We start from the raw sequence: 12,431 nt of genomic DNA, 5'->3' as shown, positions 1-12,431 counted from the left end.
TCGCGACCTCTGTAATTCACTCTCCCTCTCTATCCTCCCCTCCGGTCCCACTCACTCTGCTGGTCACACACTTGATGTCTCGATCTCCTCTGGCATAACCCTCTCTACTCCCCTCATCACTCCTCTCTCCTGCAGTGATCACTGCCTGCTCTCCTCTCATCTTTCCATCTCCTCCCCCCAAACCAAACCTTCCCCAAGATTGCCACCCACCTTCTCGGACATTTGTCCCATTAAGCGCATGTCAATTGAGGCTTTCGCTGCCACCTTCTCCCCCCCCGTCCCACCTCAGACTGACTCATACCCTGACATAGCCCTGTCCCGGCTCTACTCCTCTGTTTCTGCTACTCTTGATATTCTTGCCCCTGTCATGAGTCCAAAGCCAAGTGCAACTCCTGGTATTACCCAGACCTATCTACACTTAAACGTAAGTGTAGGGTGGCCGAGAGGAAATGGAGGGCTTCTTGCTCATCCTCTGACAAACTGGCCTGCCGCCTGCTCCAAAGGCAATACCGTCTCTCTGTCCACTCCAAGAAGAGAGGCCACATTCAATCCTGCATCTCTGCGGCATCTAATAACTCAGCCGAACTCTTTAAAATCTACAAGGAGCTGGCCAACCCTGCTGCAGTCTCCACCCCTCCTCTCACCTCCCAGGCTCTTTGCAATGCCCTTGCCTCCCACTTTAATTCCAAAACCCAGGACATCTTGTCCACTCTCTCCTCAGCCCCCCCTTCCTCTCCTTCCCGGCTTGCTGAAACTCCCTCTGCCATCCCTCCTCCCGCTTTCTGTGCCTTTCCTATTTTCTCCCGGGATGAGGTTGCTGTACAAGTCTGATCTATGAAAGCCTCGTCAAAACAGGTCCATCCCTGTTCCTCTAAAATCATTAAGGACCATATTGATACCCTTGCTCCAGTCCTTGCCGATTTCTGTAACCATTCTTTCGCCTCTAGATCTTTCCCTTCTCCTCTGAAGCACTCCCTTGTGCATCCTCTCCTCAAGAAACCCACAGCCGATCCATCTTGCCCTGCTAACTATCCCCAAATTTCCATTACTCCGTTTTTAGGGAAGCTCCTTCAAAAGCTGGCCATCTCCCAGCTTAACCTTCATACAGACGTTGTTGGCTCTCTCCATGACCTCCAATCTGGATTCAGAGCTGCCAGAAGCACGGAAGCTGCACTCCTGAAGATCCGTGAAGACCTGCTCTCCAACCTTGACTCGTAACATTCCCTCCGTCCTCATCCTACTTGATCTCTCCTCTGCTTTTGACACGGTCAACCATACCATCCTGCTCAGTCGTCTCTGTGACAACTTGGGTATCACTGACCAGGCCCCGGCCTGGCTGACCTCTTTCCTTTCTGATCTACCCTCCCAGGTACAAATTGGGTCCTTCCTATCCTCTATCGCCCTCTCTACCTGTGGTGTTCTCCAGGGGTCTAACCTCTCGCCCTGGCTCTTCAACCAATACCAGGCAACTCTTGCCTACTAGAATTCCATTTTCTGCTCAAACTTCCAGTGCTATGCGGATGACACCTAACCCATCTTCAGGCTTCCCTCAGACACCTCTTCTCCTTCCCTCATCTCTACCTGCCTAATTGCTATTCAATATTGGTGTGCCGCCAATGATCTTTGCCTAAACGCCAACAAGAATGAGATCCTCCTCATTGGCACACCTTCATCATCCTTTCCCCTCACTCTCTGGCCGGCCTCCCTTGGCCATCCTCCTATCCCTACCTGTGAGACTAAACATCTCGGGGTCATCTTTGACTCCACTCTTTCCTTCTCTGCACACATCTCTGACGTCTCTAAAAAGTCAAACTTCTTACTGGACCTCCTTAGAGGTACTCTGCCTTTCTCTCCTTCCCCCAGAAACTCACTGTCTCGCAAGCTCTGGTTCTCTCTAGGTTGGACTACTGTAACAGCCTCTTTCTAAATCTACCTGCCTCTACTCTCCGCCCTTTACAACTTATCCAGGACAGGACTGCAAGACTTCTCCTTAGCCTCAAGCCCTGGGATCGTATCTCTCCAGCTCTGAAATCCCTTCATTGGCTCCCAGTGGATGCAAGGATTCAATTTAAAATGCTCTGCATTGTCCATAAGTCTTTCTGGGGCCTGGGTCCCTTATACCTTCAACTATCCCTCCGCAAATAACTACTCTCTCGAGCCCTTTGCTCCTCTACTTTTAACTCCCTCAGGGTCAGTCGTTTTTCAAAGAAACGAGCTGGGGGCAGATCTCTGTCTTCGGCTGGGCCTCCCTTTGAATCAGCCTCCCGGCCACCCTGAAACTTGAGGAGAACCATCTCTGGTTCCGGAAGCACCTCAAGACCTTCCTCTTCGCTTCTGCCTTTGCCCCTCTTCTCCCCTGCTGATCTGTTTTTCTCTCTCGGCATCGTGCACCTGGCCACCCTCTGTCCTTCGGGCCCAGGTACCTGCTCACCATGCCTCCTTCCTGCACTGTCCCTAACATTCCCCTTGCACTTGGGATCTGTATATGTACCCATACACTCCCCCTTTTTTTCTCTGCACTTATCAGATATACTCTGACTAATCATGCACTTGTCACTTGATGGCCACACTACCTTTTTTTTCCACTGCCTTTTTTATTTATTCATTGCACGTATTATTTATTCAGTTTCTCTCCTTTGTTCCGCACTTTCCACCTCTCCCTCTCCCTTGCACTTTTCCCTTCCCCATGCACTTGCACGTTTTAATGTCACTGGCCCTAGTGAGATCGTTTGTTTTTGTTTCTCCCGTGTTCCCCTCCCTTTGCTTGGTCGCGCTCTGAACACTTGTGTATGAGCGCGATATAAATAAAATATCATATCATATCATAACCCACCAAATCCTGAATTCGAACCCTCCAGATTCATGAGAACTCGCCAAACCCTGAGAGTGAACCTCACATATCCCAGAGAGTCACTCAGCCATATCCTTAGAGTCAAGCTGCCATATGCCAGGAAACATTATGCCTAACCCTGAGAGCCAAGCTGCAAAATCTCAGAAAGGTGGCCTTCCACATCCTGGGAGGCACTTCACCATATCTTGGGAAGTGCTTCACCATACCCTGGGAGGCGCTTAAACATATCCTGGGAGCCAAGCAGTCACGCTCCGAGAGCCAAACAGTCATACCCAAGAGCAAACCGTCCACATTCAAAGAGCCAATGTAGCATATCCGGAGAGGAAACCTAGCATATCCCAAGAGGAAACCCAGCATATCCCGAGAAGCAACCAGGCATATCCCTAGAGGAAACCCACAGTATCCTGAGAGGAAACCCACAATATCCTGAGAGGAAACCCAGCTAATCTCGAGAGGAAACCCATAATATCCAGAGAGGTAAGGCAGAATAGCCCGAGATGAAACCCAGCATACCGTGAGAGGAAACCCAGCATAGCCTGAGAGGAAACCCAGCATAGCCCACAAGGAAACCCAGAATATCCAGAGAGGAAACCCAGAATATCCAGAGAGAAAAGACAGAATAACCCGAGATGAAACCCAGAATATCCAGAGAGGAAACCCAGAATATCCAGAGAGAAAATGCAGCATATCCTGAGAGGAAATACAGAATATTCAGAGAGGAAACCCAGCATATCCCGAGAGGAAACGCAGAATAGCCCGAGATGAAACCAGCATACCCTGAGAGGAATCCGTCCACTCTGACTGTCTGTCTGCTATCCAGGACTGGTGTGCTGCCAATGGCCTCTGCCTTAATGCCAGTAAGACTGAGATTCTACTCATCGGCACACCCACTCCTTCCTTCCCTGCAGCTCTCTGGCTGGCCTCCCTTGGCCCTCTGCCTGCTCCCACCTGCATGGCTAAAAACCTCGGGGTTATCTTCGACTCCACACTCTCCTTCTCTCCTCACATCTCTGACGTCTCTAAGAAGTCACACTACCAGCTGCACCTCCTCAGAGGTATTCTTCCTTTCCTCTCCTTCCCCCAGAAGCTCACAGTCTCCAGGTCCCTGGTTCTCTCCAGGCTGGACTATTGTAACAGCCTCTATCTAAATCTGCCTGCCTCTACTCTCCGCCCTCTGCAACTTATCCAGAACAGGACTGCGAGACTTGTCCTTGGCCTCAAGCCCAGGGATCGTATTTCTCCAGGACTGAAATATCTGCACTGGCTCCCAGTGGCTGTGAGGATTAAGTTCAAAACCCTCTGCATTGTCCAAAAGGCCTTCTGGGGCCGAAATACTCCCTTCCTAAATATCTTCCTTCTCGAGCTCTTCGCTCATCCACCTCCAACTCCCTCAGCGTCAGTCGCTTCTCCAAGCAACAAGTTGGTGGGATATCTCTCTCTTCGGCAGGGGTCTCCCGATGGAACAGCCTTCCTGCATCCCTGAAAGTTGAAGAGAACCATCTCCGGTTCCGGAAGCACCTCAAAACCTTCCTCTTTGCTTCTGCTTTCTCTCCCCCTCACCCCTGCTGAATTCCTGGCTGACACTGCACTGGTTACCTGGTCACCCTTTCTGATCTCGGGCCCAGGCCCCACCAGTTGCACACCTGCACTGCCTCTCTGGCAACTTCTGCACTTGGGGACTGTTTTCTGTATCCATACAGTCCCCCTACCAGCACTTATGTCTGCACTTACCTTGCACTTTCCACCAGCTGGCCGTTTTTATTGATCTTATTATTCTACTATCCCATGTACTGCACTTTCCCCTCTCCCTTCCCCCTGCACTTTTCCCTTTCCCCCTTCCCATGCACTGGCCCGATCTGAATGACACCTGGCCTAGTAAGATCATTATCTGTCTTCGCTTTGTTCCCCCTCCCTCGCCTTGTCGTGCCTTGAAACAATTGTGTATGTGCGCGTTATAAATGCCATATCATATCATATCTCTACAGAGGAAACCCAGCCTGGCCCAAGAAGCAACCTAGCATATCCCAAGAGGAAACGCAGCATATCCCGAGAGGAAACCCAGCATATCCAGAGAGGAAACCCAGCATATCCCGAGAGGAAACCCAGCATATCCAGAGAGGAAACCCAGAATATCCCAGGAGGAAACCCAGCATATCCCGAGAGGAAACCCAGCATATCCAGAGAGGAAACCCAGCATATCCCGAGAGGAAACCCAGAATATCCCGAGAGGAAACCCAGCATATCCCGAGAGGAAACCCAGCATATCCAGAGAGGAAACCCAGCATATCCCGAGAGGAAACCCAGCATATCCAGAGAGGAAACCCAGAATATCCCAGGAGGAAACCCAGCATATCCCGAGAGGAAACCCAGCATATCCAGAGAGGAAACCCAGCATATCCCTGGAGGAAACCCAGAATATCCCGAGAGGAAACCCAGCATATCACGAGGGGCAACCCAGCATATCCCGAGAGGAAACCCAGCATATCCCATGAGGAACCCAGCATATCTTGAGAGGAAACCCAGCATATCATGAGAGGGAACTCGCTATATCCCAAGAGGAAGCCATCACAGAGCATATGGATTTGGTCCTGTGTCACCCACCACCACCCCTTCCCATGCAAGTCACCTTCATCGTGCGTCTCCGAGGAGTCACTCAGTTCCGTGGGGATATCTTCGTTGTCATTGAAGTCTAAGGAGGGGGAGGTGACAGGGGGTAAAAGATCGTGCTTTTCTCCTTCGATCCGGGCGATCACCAGCTCCTTCTCCTCCATTGGACAATCCAGGTCTTCCTCGGGCAGACTGCCATCAAACTGTGGGAGAGGAAGTTGCAGAGTTACACCAAGATGATCCATACATAGAGACCAAACAGTGACGAGTGAGATCCAGACGAGATGACACTCAAACATGCTCTCCCGGGCAAAGCTGAGACAAAACAAACAGTGACGAGTGAGACCCAGAGGAGATGACACTCAGACAAGCTCTACCGGGCAAAGCTGAGACCAAACAGTGACGAGTGAGACCCAGATGTGAAGAGACTCAGACAAGCTCTCCCGGGCAAAGCTGAGACCAAATAGGGACGAGTGAGACCCAGATGTGAAGACACTCAGACAAGCTCTCCCGGGCAAAGCTGAGACCAAACAAACAGTGACGAGTGAGCCCCAGAGGAGATGACACGCAGACAAGCTCTGCCGGGCAAAGCTGAGACCAAACAGTGACGAGTGAGACCCAGAGGAGATGAGACTGAGACAAACTCTCCCGGGCGGTCAAGTGAGCCCCAGAGGAGATGACACTCAGACAAGCTCTGCCGGGCAAAGCTGAGACTAAACAGTGACGAGTGAGACCCAGAGGAGATGACACTCAGACAAGCTCTCCCCGGCAAAGCTGAGACCAAACAGTGACAAGTGAGACCCAGATGTGATGACACTCAGACAAGCTCTCCCGGGCAAAGTTGAGACCAAACAGAACAGTGACGAGTGAGACCCAGAGGAGATGACACTCAGACAAGCTCTGCCGGGCAAAGCTGAGACCAAAAAGTGACGAGTGAGACCCAGAGGAGATGACACTCAGACAAGCTCTCCCAGGCGGTCAAGTGAGACCCAGAGGAGATGACACTCAGGCAAGCTCTCCCGGGCAAAGCTGAGACCAAACAGTGACGAGTGAGACCCAGTTGTGAAGACACTCAGACAAGCTCTCCCGGGCAAAGCTGAGACCAAACAGTGACGAGTGAGACCCAGATGTGATGACACTCAGACAAGCTCTCCCGGGCAAAGCTGAGACCAAACAGTGACGAGTGAGACCCAAATTAGATGACACTCAGACAAGCTCTCCCTGCAAAACTGAGACCAAACAGTGACGAGTGAGACCCAGATGAGATGACACTCAGACAAGCTCTCCCGGGCAAAGCTGAGACCAAACAGTGACGAGTGAGACCCAGATATGATGACACTCAGACAAGCTCTCCCGGGCAAAGCCGAGACCAAACAGTGACGAGTGAGACCCAGATGTGATGACACTCAGTCAAGCTCTGCCAGGCAAAGCTGTCACTATGTGCTCAACAGTGGCCCTCCTCGTCTCTTGCCATACACAAAGCAAGGTTCAATGGCAGAAGAAATGCTTGCACAGTTCACATTGCACATCACAGACAGAACCCTATCACGCTGCAGACTACCGCTCTGCAAGTCCCACTGCAGTATTTCTCCGTACAGTGGACGCCAAACGCCACTGTACGTGTGCACTGTCTACATGTCTCTACGCACTGCGCACTCCTCATAACTGTGAATCTTTTTTGTGCAAGGCACATTTATCACCCTGTGTTGTAGGTGTAGCTTAATTACTTAATGCTGTCAGTCACTCTCTGAATGGCACATTGAGCACGTTGCACTAATGACACCCTGGATGAGCGACTGCAGACACATGGACAGGGCTGCCAGAGAGCGGCTCATGTGACTGAGAAGCCTGCAATCTTCATGCTGTGGAAACCCTCGTCCTCTGGGCCTCCTACCAATGAGGGACCAGATAGGACATCCTTACTGGCTCTTCTAAGAATGTGAAGCGCATAATCAACATTTACCAAACCAGGAAAACCTTGGGTCGCAGCAACCATATAAACCTTCTAACCTTTGATCTCCTGCTCCCCGTCCTTCTTTGCTAGCTCACTTCTTCTGACTCTGTGAGTGGTTCTCGGGGCCGGTCTGTGCACCTGCCCTGGGCCTCTGTTGCCCCAATGCACCAACAGACCACCCCCCTGCCATGCCCTACATATGCCGCCCTTGCTCTGTCCCCTACCACCTCCTACTGCCCCGCCATGTGTCACCTCTGGCGAAGTCCCCTGCCTGGTTATGAAGACTTCTGAGGGGTGCTTAGGGGGCCCGGTGTCAACCCAGACCAATGGTTGATGGGCCTAAGGATGCTGTGTGTAGGATCCCCTGGCTACCATGCCCGTGATTAATTAATCAGCCCCACACCTCTAGTGCACCAGAAGGGATCAGAACAAATTATAACCACTAGTCAATTATAAACCTCCTTGTCTAATTTTGATAACACGGGGCTTATCTCTGCAAGGTCGTGGATCGTTGGTTAATACAACAAAGCAAAAATGCAATTATTACCCAATGATAAAAGGTACTGTCCATTGAAGGTTGTATACAAATATCTACTTTATTATTACTACAAAATACAACCCACTCTGTAAAGCCATGCAGAGGACAGACAGTTTCAAGAAGGAAAGGGATGCACTCTGGATACTGACAGGAGGGTAGTTGGTAAAGTAATTAATCGCAATAGTTCAAGGACACTTGATTTCAGCACAAAGGGATCAATGGGTCATAAAATGTCACTAGGGGCCTTCAGAGAAGGACCGGGGGACCGAACCACTATGTACCTTGTGCTCATAGAAGTTCTTGGTGCTCAACAGTGTAGAGTCTGTTTCAGGGCACTTTGCAGCTTCTGCGACAGAGTTCAAGATGGGAGACAGCTGTGGGTATCAGGCGACAGGCAGTTTGGCGAGTGAGGCTGGACGGACGGCTGCAGGCTGGCCCACACAGCGGTTTGGGGTCAGGAATCATTATCTCAGTGCTGTTTGACAGGTCTGAAGCACTGGTCGAGGCGTCTCGGAGGACGTTGCCAACTGCAGCGTGACAACAGTCAGTGGTGCAGTCGGTTGCAGCTTGAGCGGCTCGACTGGCTCGAAATTGTCCTTTCTGGCTGACATTGGTTGCTGCTTGTCGATGCACTCCTGCTAGCTTATTCCCTGGGCTTGTGTCATTGTTTAAGGCGGACGGCTCAAAGTTGAGGAGAGTATTGAAGGCAACAGCCTTGTCCTTGGTTTCGTTCAGATGCTCTCTGCCACTTCCCACCTAGGAATCTTGCTTGCAGAGTCTACCAGGTCATGCTGTGTGCTGGCTGGCTACTTGCTCTGGTGTTGCTGGAGGGTCTTCTGCAGTCAGTATCTGCCTCTGTTCCCATGGAGATGTTTAGGGGAGGGATCTTGCTTTCCTCGTTGGAAATCCTGGCCTTCCTTCACTTGCAGAAGCTGTAAAGCAGACTGTACCTTCAGCCAGGCTCCAAATGAGTTCTTCTTGTTACTCCTTGCAAAGTGTTCAGATGATCTCCCAAAAGTGGGGATTGGCCCTCTTTTAAAGTCAAATGGGCCCCAGTGATTGGTGTAGGCTAAGCCTACCTTAATGAAAAAACACGGGGTCCCCAGCAACAATCTTCTGTTATGCGTGAGGTCAGGACCAGAGTGCTTTGCAACAGGAAAGGCAAAGGGTTGAAAACATGTACAACTAAGTCCCACCCATCTTCCTGTCTATAAAGAATCAAAGTTTCTCTGTGGTTAATTGAGCTCTTGTGGTGAGAACTGACTTTCTGTCTCCATCAAATCATATACTACTACCCTCTGAATGGGATCCCCCTGCAGGGGTTGCCTACTGTAAACCCATGTAGAAGACATAACACTTCACTGCCCTTGATCCTGAAGGGCGGGAGGTGGCTTCAGGTTGACACAGTGCATATCAAAGGTTGTTGAGGGGTTTTCTGTCTTTTGTTAGCCTCTTCAGCTAGGCCCCATGTGGGCCTTTCTGAACTATACTCTATCAGTATGCTGATTATGTTTAACTGCTGCCAACATCCTGCCGGGCCAAAAAAATGATAGGGCAGATCCATGGAGCCTTTGTCGTTTAATTAGGTTGGCCATGGTAGGGGGAAGGTTTTGCTCTCCCCTTTTGAGATGCCTTGATGTACTCCGGGGTGTCACATTCCAACTAAATTTGACAGGGAGGACTGCGCCTGTAGGGGGTGTCTACCCAGAGTTCACAGGTCTAGGAAAATGTGTGCAGTTAAGCCCCACACATTTTCGAGAGGTTGACCTACCCTCATTCAATTTCATATAACATTTTTTTTTTAAATCTCAGATGAGCGCACACCAATCTTGTGGATGGTCGAATTCCTCACAATCCCTCAGTCACTTTCATGAGGCAGAGGCCAGTCAGAGAACATCCAAGCCTGACACCAGCCTTTTAAAGGCTGCCATAGAGTCAGACTCTCCCCGAATGCATTATGCAGTTTCTCGTCCCACCTCCCCTGTATCCCAGCAGAGGCCAGACCTTTATTTTTGTTCCCAGAAATACACTGGACATGGCCCCTTCAAGGCAATGTGGCTTAGACATGAAGCAGAGCACTAACATCCAGAACAGGACTGCGAGACTTGTCCTTGGCCTCAAGTCCAGGGAACGTATCTCCCCAGGACTGAAATCTCTGCACTGGCTCCCAGCGGCTGTGAGCATTTAGTTCAAAAACTTCTGCATTGTCCACAAGGCCTTCTGGGGCCTGCAACCTCAATACCTTCAACTCTCTCTTCCTAAATATCTTCCTTCTCAAGCTCTTCGCTCATCCGCCTCCAACTCCCTCAGGGTCAGTCGCTTCTCCAAGCAACAAGTTGGTTGTTGATCTCTCTCTTCGGCTGGGGTCTCCCTCTGGAACAGCCTCCCTGGCCCCCTGAAACTTGAGGAGAACCATCTCTGGTTCCCGAAGCACCTCAAGACCTTTGGCTTTGCTTTTGCTTTCTCTCCTCCTCTCTGCTGCTGAACTCCTGACTGAAACTGCACTGGTCCCCTGGCTACCCTCTGATCTCGGGCCCAGATCCCTTCCCCCACCAGCTGCATACCTGCACTGCCTCCTGGGCAGCCCCTGCACTTGGAGGCTGTTTCTATATCCCTACAGCCCCCACCACCCTCGACACTTGTTGTCTGCAATTACTCCTGCACTTGCCATTAGCTGGCCGCACTTTTACCTATTGTTTTATTTGTTGGAGGTCATTACGACCTTGGATGTAAGGGGTTAACAGTGTCGGTAAGGGTGCCGGAGCCATCAACCCCTTACCACCCCATTACGAGTCTGCTCGCGGGAACCCGCTAAGGACGCCTGGTTTTACCAGGCGCCCTTAGCGGGTCCCGCGAGCAGACCAGGGTGCTAACAACAGGCCCCTTATTAACAGGCCCGTTGTTAGCACCCTCCCCATTCCCATTGAGCCCTATGGGGTCTCGAATGGGAATGGGGATGGGTTCCTTGAATGAGGAATTACCCGGCCCTCCAAGGCAGGAATGGCCCGGTTATTCCTCATTCAAGTAACCCGGACTCGGTACCCGGTAAGGGGGTAGCCATGCCGCTAATAGGGGCATGGTTACCTCCTAACTTGCAATGACCCCCATTGTATTTATTCTTTACTGTGGATCCTATGTATTGCACTGTCCCCTCCCCCTCCCCCTGCAGTTGCCATCTCCCCCTCCCCTGCACTTGTGCGATCTCAATGTCACCGGGCCTAGTAAGATCGTTGTCTCTGTCTTCCCTCTGTTCCCCCTCACTTGCCTCGTCGTGCTTTGAAACACTTGTGTAGAAGCACGTTATAAATGCCATATCATATTATATCATTGCTACTTGAAGGGATGGTTCACAAACTACTGTCCATGGAGAGAAGCTGTCCCACACTGAAGCCTGTGCAGACACCAAGAGCACTTTCAGATCTCATGTGTGGTTTGCAGAGCAAGGTTGCATACATGGTCCGTTCAATAACAATAATACAGAAGGCTCGCGGACTGTGAGCATAAGCTCAGAGTCCCCGCTAATGAAAGTCACCAAAAGGCCTGCTTATTAGCCCCCAGACTCTATACAGAGGGTGAGACACTGCATTAGGAACCTTAAAGATTACTTGAGATCACAAACAGCATAGGAGTCAAATCAAAGATGGTGGGGACAAGCCTTTTAAAGGATTGGTCCGCCTCCAGAGGCTCACAATGAGCCCAGGTGGGCATAGCCAATCACATGGTATTATTAAATTACAGACACTGGTGTAGGCCCACATCTAGTGTTCAACTCATTGGGATGCTCAGCACCCTAACTCAAGCCCCCAGTCACTCAGTGTGGGAGTACAGAGGATGAAGGTCAATGTCTGGAGATGAAGTTAAAGATTGGAGCTCGGTAGAAGTTTGAGGAAAGAGCTTGAATGGACGTGGTGTGTAGGAGCTTGAAGGCAAGAGAGGCGGATGGCACTAGAGGAACAGCTTGAGCTCAAGGAGGGGGTGGTGAAAGTTATTGAGGACAATTTTGGGCAAACATGAAGAGGTTGTGGACAAAGTTAAAGGTGGAGGTGTAGGTTGGTCACGATTGGGAAGCGATGTCAGAAGAGGTTGGGGAGAGGTTTGGAGAACGTACAGATGAGGTTGGTGAGATTAGAGAGGAGGGTATAGGGGCCAATCTTAAGAAAGTGGTTGGAGACTGGTAAAAAGAGGTGGTAACTGACCCTTGAGGAGGAGGTGTTATAGAAATGTAAGAGACTGGTGTATCAATCGGTTCCTGGTGTCAATATTGGTGGGACAGGGTTGCGTCATTGCCCCTATCATTGTTTGTAAATCAATAAGTTATTTGATATAGTCAATAATGCTGCTATTGATGCAACCACCGTGGGTGGAGAGAGAATGGCAATCATGCCTTTTGGGGATAATGCTGTGCTAGTGAGTAAGACCCCAGTCGGACAACAAAAGGCTCCAATGGTCTTTGCTGCATCTTCTTCTGACATGGGACTTGA

General features: G+C 50.6%; 1 protein-coding gene across 11 annotated transcripts in view; it reads right to left on the bottom strand.

Moving 5' to 3' along the window:
- GRAMD1B (GRAM domain containing 1B) overlaps positions 1–12,431 on the bottom strand; it is a 1,544,984-nt gene that overhangs the window by 140,950 nt on the left and 1,391,603 nt on the right. For all 11 annotated transcript variants that reach the window (XM_069614089.1, XM_069614090.1, XM_069614092.1 and 8 more), the window contains one exon: positions 5,478–5,661. In XM_069614089.1, the coding sequence (XP_069470190.1) occupies positions 5,478–5,661 (184 nt within the window). The remainder of the gene's footprint in view (positions 1–5,477; positions 5,662–12,431) is intronic.

Source organism: Ambystoma mexicanum, chromosome 9 (genome assembly GCF_040938575.1).
Source record: "Ambystoma mexicanum isolate Mex_15411 chromosome 9, UKY_AmexF1_1, whole genome shotgun sequence".
Taxonomy (NCBI): Eukaryota; Metazoa; Chordata; class Amphibia; order Caudata; family Ambystomatidae; genus Ambystoma; species Ambystoma mexicanum.
The sequence above is the reverse complement of the archived record's forward strand: the minus strand, read 5'-3'. Positions and strand labels throughout refer to the sequence as shown.